Here is a 13,620-nt window from a genome sequence, read left to right as displayed (position 1 = left end):
CTTTAGAAATTCTAACATTTTATACTATGCGTTTCTACAATGTGCAGCACAATTGGGCACTAATCTCAGTTGGGTCCTCTAGGCATTAACCATGATATATAAAGGAAGAAGTGTCTTTTAGGGAAGGAAAGTGAAGAGGATGGGACTCAAAAGAAAGCCCTCCTCATAAAAACAGCACCAAATTATTTAAAATGAGTAACACAGGCCCCACCAGATAATAAAACTGAATCCCTAGCAAATACAAGTTGATAATTAAACCCAGAGGAAATAAAGAATGTCACAAACCTGACAGATAATAGTGAGAGTGCTCTCATAACCATGGTTCTTGCAAGAAGCACTTGGGCTGCTGCTGTCACTCTTCTTAGTGCCATAACACGGTCATGTGGATTTACTAGAGCAGCAGCTTGTTCCCCCAGGGTTATCCTGCCAGAAGAACTTTTTTCTATGGAGCCATGACAGCCTTAAACGTAATCATGTTTTGAATTAGTGTTAAACAAAAAGGGAAAATTATAGTGTGCTATTAAACACAAAACTACTGTATACAAATTAATATAAATTTTGCAGATTTCAGTTTGTGAGTCCTTATAAAAACTAAGTATTGTTTGTATACTCCTAAAGTTCTACACCCAATTTAGCCTTTTTTAATTTTCAGCAGATTGGGAACAATTTGACAACAGCCAAAATGCATTACAAAGCCCCTTCAAAACTGGGCTACAGAAAGACCTAACTACTACAATCTGATCTCCTAGCACAGCCCCTTGTGAGAAGTCCATTTAAGTTACTGTAACTTCCCTAAGGGTTCAGGGACCATGCTAGTGAAGCCCATTGCAGGACTGGGGACCTAGTGTTAACCGAAAATCACAGGTTTTAGTTTTTTGTCAATATAAAGTATCTTGTCCCTCCATCACCACAGCTTCTCTAAAAAATAAGAAAAATTAAGGTCTGCCGCATTTCCTGATGTTGGGAGGCTGGGCAGACTGACTGACCCATGATATCATAACTGCCCCTATAAGCACACACCAAAGAAAACAAAATGTCTGTACTTTAAATTACACTTGTTTGCCAAGTGCTGTTGCCTCCCTCCTGATTATGAGAAAGCATTCTGTCTAAATGAGAAAACAAATTAATAGATTCTCCAGTGTCTCACTCCTCCTCTCTGCAGCACATGGGGTTTAAATCACAGGGTAAAGCAGAACATAATGCATCTCCTTTGCTCAAATTTACCTATCTGCATCAAAGTCTCCTCCATACTATTGGTGGCTGTGACCATTGCAACTGATGCTCCCAGTGGATCGCTGTCAGGGAACTGAACTGCCTCAGGTACAATACGGCGATCATTTAATCCCAGGGGTCCAGCCAGTAATTCAAATTCCTCTTCTCCTGTCAGCTTTTCATCTTCATCAACATCCAACATATCCCAGTCTTCTAAGATTGGAGAAATAAACAAGGGTTAGGCACAAAATCTAAACTAGTGCTATCAACTGTGCAATAATGGGATGCATTTTAAGTAACAGCATGCTTGTGCATTTAAATAATTTCAATGGATTTAAGAACCTAGGCCTAGTGTCATAAAAATATGAATTGCAATCCGCAACCTAATTTTTATTAAAAACAACCCTCATCTTTAGAAGCGTGTATCGATATAGTACAACTGAAATAAAAAAAATCTAAAATTGCTACATTTGTACAATTTCTGTATTTCTTGTATAAAGAAGTTGTATGGATAACATTTCTCAAAAGCAAGTGGCATATGTTATGTGACTACTTGCAGCATCAAACTAACTAGTTATCCTTTATATCCTTTCAAGAAAATAAATAGGAAACTCAAAGGGAAGGTTACTCACCTTGTGCAGTAACTGAGGTTCTTCGAGATGGTTGTCCCTGTGGGTGCTCCACTTTAGGTGTCTTGGAGCCCTATGCTTCTATGCAGAGATTTGTAGTAGCAATCCCGTAGTTGGCTGTGCTGCTCCGAGCAGTTACCCCATGTGTGCAGCCAACCGTCCCCTTGTTCCTTCTCTACCCCAGAGGATCAAGGTGAAACTCTGAAGTGGGCGGGCGGGGTGGGTGGAGTACCCACAGGGACAATCATCTTGAAGAACCTCAGTTACTGCACAAGGTGAGTAACTTTCTCTTCGTGTTCGAGGAGTGTCGCTGTAGGTGCTCCACTTTAGGTGACTGCCCCTCAATGGAGGGGCGGGGCTTCAGAGTTGATTTATGTGCAGAGGAGAGGACTGATAGTCCAAACTGCACATCTGTAGCTGATTGTTGTTCTAATGCATAGTGTGTGGTAAAAGGTATGGGCTGATGCCCAGCTAGCTGCTTTACAAATGTCCATGATGGGTACATCATTGAGAAATGCTACAGATGTGGATAGTGCCCTAGTGGAGTGTGTGCGAAGTCCAGAGGGAGCGTGCATATTATAATTTTGGTAACATAATTGGATACATGTAGATATCCATTTCGATAGACTCTGCTTGGAGATCCTTTGACCCTGAGAACGTTCTGTTGTGGATAGGAACAGTCTGGATGATTTTTTAAATGTTTTTGTTTTTTCTATATAGGAAGCTTGCGCTCTGCAGTCGTCCAGTGTGTGGAGGGGGGCCTCCCTGCTGTCAGCATGCAGTTTGTGGAAAAATACAGATAAGTAAATGGGCTGGTTGAGGTGGAAGGGGGAAGCAACCTTGGGTATGAACTTGGGATGTGGTTGCAAGATTACTTGGTCTTTGAGGAATACGATATAAGGTGGATGTGCCATTAGGACACCCAGCTCTCCCACACTTCTTGCTGACATGATGGCTAAGAGGAAGGTGACCTTCATGGAGAGATGTAACAGCGAGCAGGTCACTAGTGGTTCAAAGAGCTTGCCCATGAGGGCATGGAGAACGAGATTGAGGTCCCACATGGGGATTGGGTCCTGTAATGTGGAGTAAGTGTTCACGATGCCTTGAGAAAGCATTTAGTCAGTGGGTGAGCACAGATGGCCTTGAGATGGAGTACCAAGATGTTGGGGTGACAAAGGTGACCTGCGTCCTGTGTCAACAGATGAGGCACAAGGGGAGGGGTTCTAGCCATCTGTTTCAGGTATAGAAACCATGTTGGTCTGGGCCATGTTGGTGCAATAAGGATGATCCTGGACCTGTCTTGCTTGATCTTTTGGAGGACATGGTGCAATAGAGGGATCGTGGGGAAAGGCATACATTAGTGGGGCCTCCCATTTCATAAGAAAGGTGTCTCCCAGAGAATTGTGGCCCAATCCGGCTGGTGAGCAATATTGCGGGCAAAGATTGTAAAGATCTATTGTGGGGAATCCCCATTGTCTGAATATAGTTATTATTCTGGGATCCATTTCCCACTCGTGGGTTTGTCCTGCTTAGGTCGTCTGATATTACATTCTGGGGTACGGGCAGGTAAGATGCTATGAGGTCTATGTTGTTGGAGATGCACCAGTGCGTGTGGCAAACTGCTTCTGCACAGAGGGGGTAAGATCAGGCCCCTCCTTGGCGATTTACATAAAACAGTCGCCAAGTTGTCTCTAGGAATCTGTACAGTCCTGTCGCGGATCAGAGGGAGAAAGTGTTGGCAGGTGTTTTGGACCACTCTTAGCTCTAGTAGATTTATGTGGAGATTGGATTCCTCTGGAGACCAGCGACCTTGAATGGTACTGTCTCCCAAGTGTGCTCCCCATCCCACCAGAGAGGTGTCTGTGGTGAGTGTTATTGTTGGGGGGTTTTGTTGGAAGGGGACACCCAAGTAAACATTTGTATGTTGTGTCCACCATCGGAGCGAGACCTTTACTCTGCTGGGCATTGTAAGATGTCTGTTGATGGAGTGTCTGTGTGGAATGTATACAGTACGGAGCCAGGCACGTGGGCATCTCATGTGGAGCCTGGCATGTTTCACAACAAACGTCGTAGCAGCCATGTGCCCAAGGAGTTGTAGGCACGTTCTGGCGTACATTTGTGGGCTGTGTCTGACAGTTGTAATTAGGTTTGTTAAGGTCAGGAAGCGTTGCTGTGGTAGGCATGCTATTACTGTGCGGCAGTTGAGGTGTGCCCCTCTAAACTCCAACTGTTCGGTCGGTGTCAGAGTGGATTTTTGAAGATTGATCTGAAACCCTAGGTCTGTAAACCGGACTACAGTTGTTCAAATGGTGTCGACTGCTGTCTGGTGTGTTGGTGCTTTTAAGGAGGTAGTTGTCTAGGTAGGGAAAGATGATCACATCCTGCCTGCGAAGATGTGCTGCTGCAACAGCGAGAATCTTGGAAAAAACAAAAGGAGGACTTGTGGCACCTTAGAGACTAACCAATTTATTTGAGCATAAGCTTTCGTGAGCTACAGCTCACTTCATGGGATGCATACTGTGGAAAGTGTAGAAGATCTTTTTATACACACAAAGCATGAAAAAATACCTCCCCGCACCCCACTCTCCTGCTGGTAATAGCTTATCTAAAGTGATCACTCTCCTTACAATGTGTATGATAATCAAGGTGGTCCATTTCCAGCACAAATCCAGGGTTTAACAAGAACATCGGGGGGGGGGGGGGGGGGAGAAAAAACAAGGGGAAATAGGTTACCTTGCATAATGACTTAGCCACTCCCAGTCTCTAGTCAAGCCTAAGTTAATTGTATCCAATTTGCAAATGAATTCCAATTCAGCAGTCTCTCGCTGGAGTCTGGATTTGAAGTTTTTTTGTTGTAATATCACAACTTTCATGTCTGTAATCGCGTGACCAGAGAGATTGAAGTGTTCTCCGACTGGTTTATGAATGTTATAATTCTTGACATCTGATTTGTGTCCATTTATTCTTTTACGTAGAGACTGTCCAGTTTGACCAATGTACATGGCAGAGGGGCACTGCTGGCACATGATGGCATAGATCACATTGGTGGATGTGCAGGTGAACGAGCCTCTGATAATGTGGCTGATGTTATTAGGTCCTGCGATGGTGTCCCCTGAATAGATATGTGGGCACAGTTGGCAACGGGCTTTGTTGCAAGGATAGGTTCCTGGGTTAGTGGTTCTGTTGTGTGGTATGTGGTTGCTGGTGAGTATTTGCTTCAGGTTGGGGGGCTGTCTGTAGGCAAGGACTGGCCTGTCTCCCAAGATTTGTGAGAGTGTTGGGTCATCCTTCAGGATAGGTTGTAGATCCTTAATAATGCGTTGGAGGGGTTTTAGTTGGGGGCTGAAGGTGACGGCTATTACCAACAGGAGAGTGGGTTTTTGTGTGTGTGTGTGTGGGGGAGGGAACCTGGATTTGTGCTGGAAATGGCCCAACTTGATTATCATACACATTGTAAGGAGAGTGATCACTTTAGATAAGCTATTACCAGCAGGAGAGTGGGGTGGGGGGAGGTATTTTTTCAAGCTTTCTGCATAAAAAGATCTTCTACACTTTCCACAGTATGCATCCCATGAAGTGAGCTGTAGCTCACGAAAGCTTATGCTCAGATAAATTGGTTAGTCGCTAAGGTGCCACAAGTACTCCTTTTCTTTTTGCGAATACAGACTAACGCGGCTGTTACTCTGAATCTTGGAAAACACTCTTGGGGCAGTGGAGAGGCCAAAGCGGAGTACTTTGTACTCTGTTTCTGAGTGAATCATGACATGAAAGTAGGCATCTTGTAGGTTGAGGGCTGAGAGCCAATCTCCTTTCTCCAATGCTGGAATTATAGCTGTCAAAGTCACCATCTTGAAGCATTGTGTTCTTACAAACTTGTTCAGCTTTCGCATGTTGAGAAGTCTGTTTCCTTCCGGGTGAGAAAGTAATGGGAATAGAACCCTCTGCCCCTCTGTTGAGCTGGCATGGGTTCCACAGCACCTAATTGGAGGAGATGTGTTATTTCCTGTTCCAGCAGGTGCTCGTGAGAGGGGTCCCTGAAGAGGGATTGGGAAGGGGGGGTGGGTAGATGGAATATAAGTAAAGGGAATGGAATAGCCCTTCTGAATAATTTCCAGAACACATTTGTCCATGGTGATGGTTTGCCAAACTGGGCAGAATGGTGACAGGTGGGTCTCCAAATGGGCTGGAGGTTAGATGTAACTCTGGGATTGGAGAATGTGGGGTTCTCGTGTCCTTGAACTACACTGCAAAACACTTGTCTCGAAGTGGATGATTGAGACGTAGATGACTGATCTTGTGGTTGTTGATGCCTCATCTGCCTCTGCGGAGCTGGTTGTAGTGTCTTTGAGGCTGGACGCATGGGTCAGTTCGGAACAGTTAGTTATAGAATCTGCCCGTTTCTTTTTGTTTGCAGGAACGTAGATTCTGAGTGTCTTTAGAGTCACCCGGGAGTCCTTCAAAGTGTGTAAGGACTCGTCCATGCTCTCTGCAAACAGTTTTTGACCTTTGAGACTGAGGTCCTGTACAGTGGCCTGAACTTCTCTGGGAAACCCAGAAAGATGGAACCAGGAAGCCTTACGCATGACTATGGATGGGGTGATGGCTCGTGCTACTGTGTCAGCCGAATCAAGAGAAGCCTGCAGGGCAGCTCTGGCAATGGGGAAACCCTCTGTAATACTGGCCTTGCATTGCTCTTTTTTGTCTGCTGGGAGACGGTCAAAGGTTGACATCTGCAAAAACGTGTTGTGTGTGTATTGGCCAAGTAGTTGGCTGGGCGGAATTGCAGGGTAGCCGATGAATAGGCTTTCCTCCCGAAAAGGTCTAGCCTTTTCCAGTCTTTATTGTAAAGGGTGGTTTTAGACTGATGTTGCTTCCCCCTTTGGTTAACAGCTTCTACCACTAATGAGTTTAGAGTAGGATGGGTGAACAGAAACTCAGCTCCTGAGATCTTTAACAGGAAGGCGGGGCTGTGGTTGGCGTCTGCCAGACAATTTTAGCCAGGTCCATAATGGCTGCATTGATGGGCAGTGTAACCCTGGCTGCTGGAGAGGCTTGGAGTATATCAGTCAGTTTATGCTGTGGCTCAGGTAGCTCTGTCAGTGATATGTAAAGGGAGTCAGCTACTTGTTTCAACAAGTCCTGAAATGATTTGAAGTCATCACCTGATGTGGGAGATGATGGCATTATTGTTTCGTCTGGTGACAAGGACGAAATGTGAGTAGATGGGAGGGTATCACCCTCAGGCGCCTCCTCAGGTTCTTCCACTTCCTCCTCCAGCATTTCTATAGATGCTGGAGCCGGTGGTGAAGGTGATCGTGTTGGTGATCTGCACCTGGATAGGTGGGGGGGCCTGATGTCCTGTGCCCTGTATAATGTACATGGGTCCCAGTATGACCAGTTGGGTGGGAGTGGCCATGCGGGGTGGCATTCATTGTGGACCTTTCCAGCCTCTCACATCGAGGGATGTTTGGTGCCATGGTGGTCCAGGTTTGGGTGAGGAGTGGCGTGGGGTGTACATTCCTGCCTCCACTTCCTCCTCCTCATTGCTGGAAAGAGGAGGGACTAAGCCAGCAGGGGTAGCAGTCAGGCTTAGTCCCATTCTGGCTGGGGTGCCGTGAGTGCCAAAAAGCAGAGTCCCCAGAGTAGAAGAAACAAGGAGGCCTGCATGTCTGATGAATTGTTGCGGCACCAGAAGGCTTGATACCGAAGGTGGAGACACACTCTGGCTGGGAATCAGAGGCAGTACTGTCGGTACCGTAGGCTTGCTGCATTGTATTGGTGTGACAGATGGTGCCATTGCACGGCTTGGTGCCTGGGTTTTTGTAGGCTTCCCCGGTGCCGAGCGAGGAGGCTTATTTTTGTTCTGTGTGCCTCCATGAGAACTAGACCGCACAGGGTTTTTAGCTCCTCAGGATGTCTCGGTACCGGCTGGTCCTGGTGCCTCATGGTCTGACTCTCTCAGTGCCGTCGGTACCAGGGAAAATTCTGCAGTCGGAGATGGCTTTTAATGAGGCAAGTCTCGCTGTGGTGAAGAGTGAAACCGCTTTTTTGTGGCTTTTTTAGGAGCAGGGTCCTTAGTAACTGTTTTTGAGAATATCCCCGTCAGAGGCAGCTGTAGGCAAGTGCTGGCCAGGACGTGTCCTGGACTCAGGGTCAGAGGCTGGACTGAGGGATTTCTCCATCATAAGAAGTTTCAACTGGAGATCCCTAGCCTTCCTTGTCCTAGCTGTCAGTTTTTTGCAGTGAGGACACTTTTGAGTTATATGTGTTTCTCCCAGGCTACAAACACACTGTGCGTGGCCGTCTGAGACTAGTATGGAAAGTCTGCAGGTGAGACAGCATTTGAAACCTGGAGAGCCAGGCATGTCTGAGAGGCTATGCTGGAGACTGAATGGGGTAGTCCTATTCTAATTCCTATCTTGGTAGGCAACTGCCTGCCAGAGGCAGGGGAAAAAGGGGAAAAAATCCTCTCTTCTCTTTTTTTTTTTGGTAAATGGGAAAGACATTTTAGAGAGAAATTAATAAAGAAAGGTTACTAGTTGGAAAAAACTAAAATAATAAGAAAGAGCTAAAGCTGTTAAGGGCACTGCTGTTGTTCCAACCAAAGCCAAGGGTGGTAGAGAAGGAACTGTGCGATGGTTGGCTGTGTGCATGGGGTAACCCCTCAGAGAGGCGTAAGATGGCTGCTGCGCATGCGACCAACTGGGGCACTGTTACTACAAATCTCTGATTAGAAGCACAGGGCGCCAAGACACCTAAAGCTGAGCACCCACAGGGACACTCCTCCAAGAAGAACCAGACTCATGCTCAGATATATATTCAAAGGGAGTGAGTTCCAGAGGCAGTCACTGGGAATGCCTTGCCCTCGTATTCATTACAAAGTATTATGAATGTGGTTGTGGGCTTTGTGCAGTTATAGGGCCATGTTTTCTCTTTTCCCTTTTCAGGGGATATATATAAATATATAAAAAGAATAATTTTAAAGTATGATTTTAGTGATAGAAAAGACTGATCATTTCACTCGGATTGTCAGAGAAGTCAATTAACGTGCTACTGCCCTCCTCCACCTTTGTCACTCACCTTGTGGAATGGAAACATGCTAATTTACACATCCAGAGAACTCAGCACCTAGTAGAAGCTGAATCTGCCCCTGGGTGCTGGTCTTGGAAGATGCACATGAGCTTCCCCAGACCCTGCTCCAAGGCTCTTCCCTTTAAGGCTGAAAGGACTGAGCTCAGGGAGCACATGACAGGTGACTGCAAGTTGCAAGCAGCACGTGCTATAATAGAGACAACCTCCCCTTAGAAAAGAGAGACCCAGGACCAGGGAAGGACCTGGGTGGAACTCTCCAAAGGAGCCAAGAAGTGGGTCTTAAGTGGTCTTTGTGAGAGAGGTCCCTGAAGAGGGATGGGGACAGAAGTGTAAGGAGCTGAACAGGATGGAATAATCTGTAGAAATCACTTCTAGGATCTGAGCTGATGAGCTCCCAGGAAGGAAGGAAATGGGAGAGATGATCCCCATACGGGTGCGGGGGGGCCAGGTGCAGTGTATGATCTGGGGTAGACAGTTTGTGACTCTCAACCAATGGGTCAAAACAGGCATTTTGAGGATGTCACCGACTGAGAGGTTGCTAAGAAGAGGGCGTAAGTCTGGGCTTTTGCCTCGGGCAGTGGGGAGGGGTTCAGCTGGTCTGATAGTGGACTGTGCAACACTGTTGAGACGTCTGCGATTTGCTATATTTTCTTTTTGTTGCAGTTGTACAGATGTCGAAAGACTGTAGTGTTACCCAGGAGTCTGTAAGAGAATGAAGGGACCCATCCACGGAATCACTAAACAACTTAGGCCCCTCAAAGGGAAGATCCTTGACAGTTTTTTGTGCTTCCTGGAGGAGGCCAGAAGACTGCAGCCAGGAAGCTCAATACATGAATACTGTCATAGTCATGGAATATGAAGCTGTGTCAGCAGCATCACGTGAGGCCTGGAGAGACCCCTTGGAAACTGCCTGGCCTTCTATAACGAGGACCTGAAATTGTTCTCTCTCCTCCTGGGGCAGATGTTCAATAAAAGATGAGAGTTCTGAATAGACTGTGAAGTCATATTTTGCTATCAGGGCTTGATAACTAGCTACTCTGAACTGCAAGGAGGCTGAGGAGTAGCTCTTGTGGCCCAGAAGGTTGAACTGCTTTAGCTCCTTATCGGATGGTACTGAATGGGATCAGTGTTACCTTTTCTATTTGTTAACAGCTGCAACAACCAGAGAGAGAGAGGAGAGGAGAGTGGAAGGAAAAATATACTCCGAGCCTCTTGATGGGATGGGATGTAGGACCTTTTGTCAGCTCATTTACAAGGGAATGGGACAGTAGCTGGGGTTTGCTACACTGTGCATGCCAGGTTAAGCAGAGCATCGTTGATGGGCAAGGTCTGCTACCCTTTTTATAAGGTCTTGGAAAGCCTTAAAAGTCATCAGCGTAAAAAAACTGGAGAGTCATGGCAGCCTCATATGGTAAGGAGGAGGACTTATGATAAGGTGGAGTTTCTTACTCTTCTGTTGGTTCTTCCTCTGAGAGATGTATCTGTGGGGCAGGGCCTTAGGCCATCAGTTAAAGCTCCTGACAAGTCCTCTTTTGAGAGGGTACCCTGTAAAAAGGGTTGCCATAAGGAGCCCACAGGTTCCACTAAGCCCACTGGTGTGCGGCATAAGGGAAAGAGGCAGGACTCCAAGGTTGACCTTGCCAGCATAGTCAGGTATGCATCCTCCTAAGAGCCTCCCTTTCAGTGGTAACCTCAAAGGAAGAAGGCTGGAAGGGGGAGGAACCTTGTACAGATTGTTTCTGAGTCAAATGAGGTATCATCCCCTGCATCCGCTTGGGGGAGGAGGGGTAAGTAGTGCCAGTACCCAGGTATCAGATCAGCACCAGGCCCCTGGAAGAAACCTGTACTTGCATCGGTACAGATATTTGAAAGAGAGGATGGTGAGGCAGTGCCAAAGAATGTTGTATCACTACCAGCTAGAAGTAAAGCTCAGTACCCCCAAAGAGGCTGCATGGAGACTGTGTTGGTAGCAGTGGACGAGTCACCAAAGATGAATATGGATGGCAAGTAGGCTCTTGGAGGTATGCTGGTACCAGTGCAGAGTACTGGTGATTTGGGCTCTTTAAGGATTTGCAGGTCTTCATGAGATAGGAGCCTGGACTGTACCAGGGACTCTGGATTGGGTTCCTCAGGTGTCAGAATGTCAGGTCATACTGAAGACTGTACCAAAGTGTAATGAGTACAGCATTTGCTTCAGGCTACAGAAGACAGTAACAATGAGGACTGCACCTTGGTTCTGGACTTGGGAGGCCCTAAGCCCAGTGCTCGTGCCGCTCTAGACAGCTTCTCAGTATGCAACATGGTCTTCTTAGCTGGTACCCTGGATACAGTAATAGAGGGAATGGGAGCCTCAGTGGCACCAATATTGGGATGTGAGGTAGGCCTGGACTTGTGTACACTGCTGACAAAAATCTCATTTCATAAAAGTAACATGTATCTTCAAAAATTCAGAGTAAAGAAATACCTTCATAGACACTGTCTTGCTTGCCTATTAAATCAGGAGCCTGGCCTTTGTACCTGCACCAAACAACAAGAATATTTTATTAAGAGCATACTAAGTAAAAAAAGTCTCAAAAGAACAACAGTATACACATATTTATATTTAAAAATAGAACTATATTACAGTTAGGTAATATGTAAAATGTTTTCCGAGGTTTGCTACTCAGGAACAATAGTCTATATTTAATAAAAGGCCTGTTAAGAGTGGGAGCCTTACACGTACATCCTTCAAAAAAATCCATTTTGTGATATTGAAAGAAGGATCCAGTGCTAGTATTCCTAAAAAATATTGTAATAGCTTCATTTTTAAAGCTGCTGGGCCGATCAAACTACTTACTTGTTTCTTAGTAAAATGAATTGAACAGAGCTTGAATCTAGGCTCCAAGGAGTTGTTTATTATATGTATTTTGGAAAATTATTAAAAGATGAAAGGATTTAATTTTCCCTTTCCACAAAAGGTGTGATCATAGAAAGATTTTTAATCTCAGTTACCACCAACAATACTGGTACAAACTGTAAAGCTGGCAAATCAACGCTTCTTAAGATACATACATTGATGGACGTTTTCAATTTTCCCTCCTAATGAAATTTCCCAAACCTAATGAAACCTCCCACCACAATTTTCTTCTGTACCTTTCTGATGTTGATGTCTTGGATTTACTTTTCAAGGCCAAATATTTCTCTCTGCAGCTGCCACACAACAGGTAGTATGGATTTCCACTTCCACATTCACCACCGAACCATCCATCCACATAGGAACCATTGCTACGATAGCCTTGTCGATTTGCACTACGGCCACAACCAGGGTGATTTCTTTTCATGTGTTGATTGAAGCTGACAACACTGGATTCACACAGTTCACAAACTACCACTTCTTCTCTGTCTTCAGACTCACAAACATGCTGTGTAATATAATTTTCATATGAAATTACTAGATATAGAATAATTATGCTCATAAGAGTACTTCTATTTTTGTTAAGTGTTTTCTTCTATCTATGTCTGTTAAGCATGCATGACAGTATTTGTGCTGTAGGTTTTACTTAGAAGCAGACCAGAGATGGCTAAGTTATTGTGTGTGGGGGAAGGTGGCAGGTGTCTTTCCCTTTTTGATTATAGTACAAAGTACAGAAAGGATGATTTAAAAAAAAAAAGGGGGGGGGCGGAGGAAATCTGTCCCAGTCGGTCACATTATTAGAATTTCTGTCTCTAAACTCCTTACAATCCAGTCCTCAAGAATCATTCTGCTTCAGCCCACCAAAGACTATATGAGTTATTAATTTCTTCCTTAAAACTTGGCAAAGTCTAGATACAGAACGGAAAACATTTAACAACTTTTCAGACTGTTGGCTACTACATTCAGCGAGTGACACTGATTAATGCTCAAGTCAACACATACTGTACACCAAGGTGTCTGAATTTGGAACTCACTGATCTAAGATGGCAATTCTACCACAAGCTGGTACTACTGTCAAGAATCTCTATTTAAACAGACTTACTAGGAACTTAAACTCACATGGCCAAATTTTCAAATTCTGCCTTTGAAACTGCACATGCAAATATGTTCATATTGTCTGAATGTGCAAATCAGGTAACGGCGTGTTACCAAACCCCCCCAAGTTTCGACTGAGTGTACTAATTTGTGAAATCAGCCAACAAAGCTGCATACACAACGTTTAAGGAAGCTGCAGTTATTAAATTTACCAATCCCATTTTAATTATAGGGAACACTGAAAATACCACAATAAAGACAAATACTGTATGTGAGATAGTAATAATAACTTTTTAACAGAACCCACTGTAACATGCATAACAACACTGAATACAGTCATACTAAGACAACAAGCCTAATTCACCTGTAAATTACATTGCTGTAAATCAGGACTAACTCCACTGAAGTCAATGGAGTTACACAGTGACAGGAGAATCGAGCCAATCGTATCAACTTTTGCAAAACCTAGATGTAGTAATAGTATTATAGGACACTGTCACCAAAGAACCAGCCTCTCAATCCTCTTCATATGACTACAATGAAGGAAAAAAAGCTAGTCTGAACTAATGGTTCCCTCTAAATACAGAAAAAAAAACTTTCATTGCTATAAAGAAGATACAACTGAATGATGAATGGGAACTTTATTCCATTTCACTGGACAGCGTCTCCTATCAGTTTCACTTGTTTGCTTTGTTTGTT

General features: G+C 44.8%; 1 protein-coding gene across 9 annotated transcripts in view; it reads right to left on the bottom strand.

Annotated features, from left to right (window-relative positions):
* HERC1 (HECT and RLD domain containing E3 ubiquitin protein ligase family member 1) overlaps nt 1-13,620 on the bottom strand; it is a 217,521-nt gene that overhangs the window by 60,004 nt on the left and 143,897 nt on the right. For all 9 annotated transcript variants that reach the window (XM_073303562.1, XM_073303563.1, XM_073303568.1 and 6 more), the window contains 4 exons: nt 12,066-12,334; nt 11,398-11,450; nt 1,225-1,425; nt 286-460 (listed from right to left, as the gene is read on the bottom strand). In XM_073303562.1, coding sequence (XP_073159663.1) covers nt 286-460; nt 1,225-1,425; nt 11,398-11,450; nt 12,066-12,334 — 698 coding nt within the window. The remainder of the gene's footprint in view (nt 1-285; nt 461-1,224; nt 1,426-11,397; nt 11,451-12,065; nt 12,335-13,620) is intronic.

The sequence above is a fragment of the Lepidochelys kempii genome, chromosome 10, assembly GCF_965140265.1.
Source record: "Lepidochelys kempii isolate rLepKem1 chromosome 10, rLepKem1.hap2, whole genome shotgun sequence".
NCBI lineage: Eukaryota > Metazoa > Chordata > Testudines > Cheloniidae > Lepidochelys > Lepidochelys kempii.
Note: the sequence above shows the minus strand (reverse complement) of the source record. Positions and strands in the feature narration are given on the sequence as shown.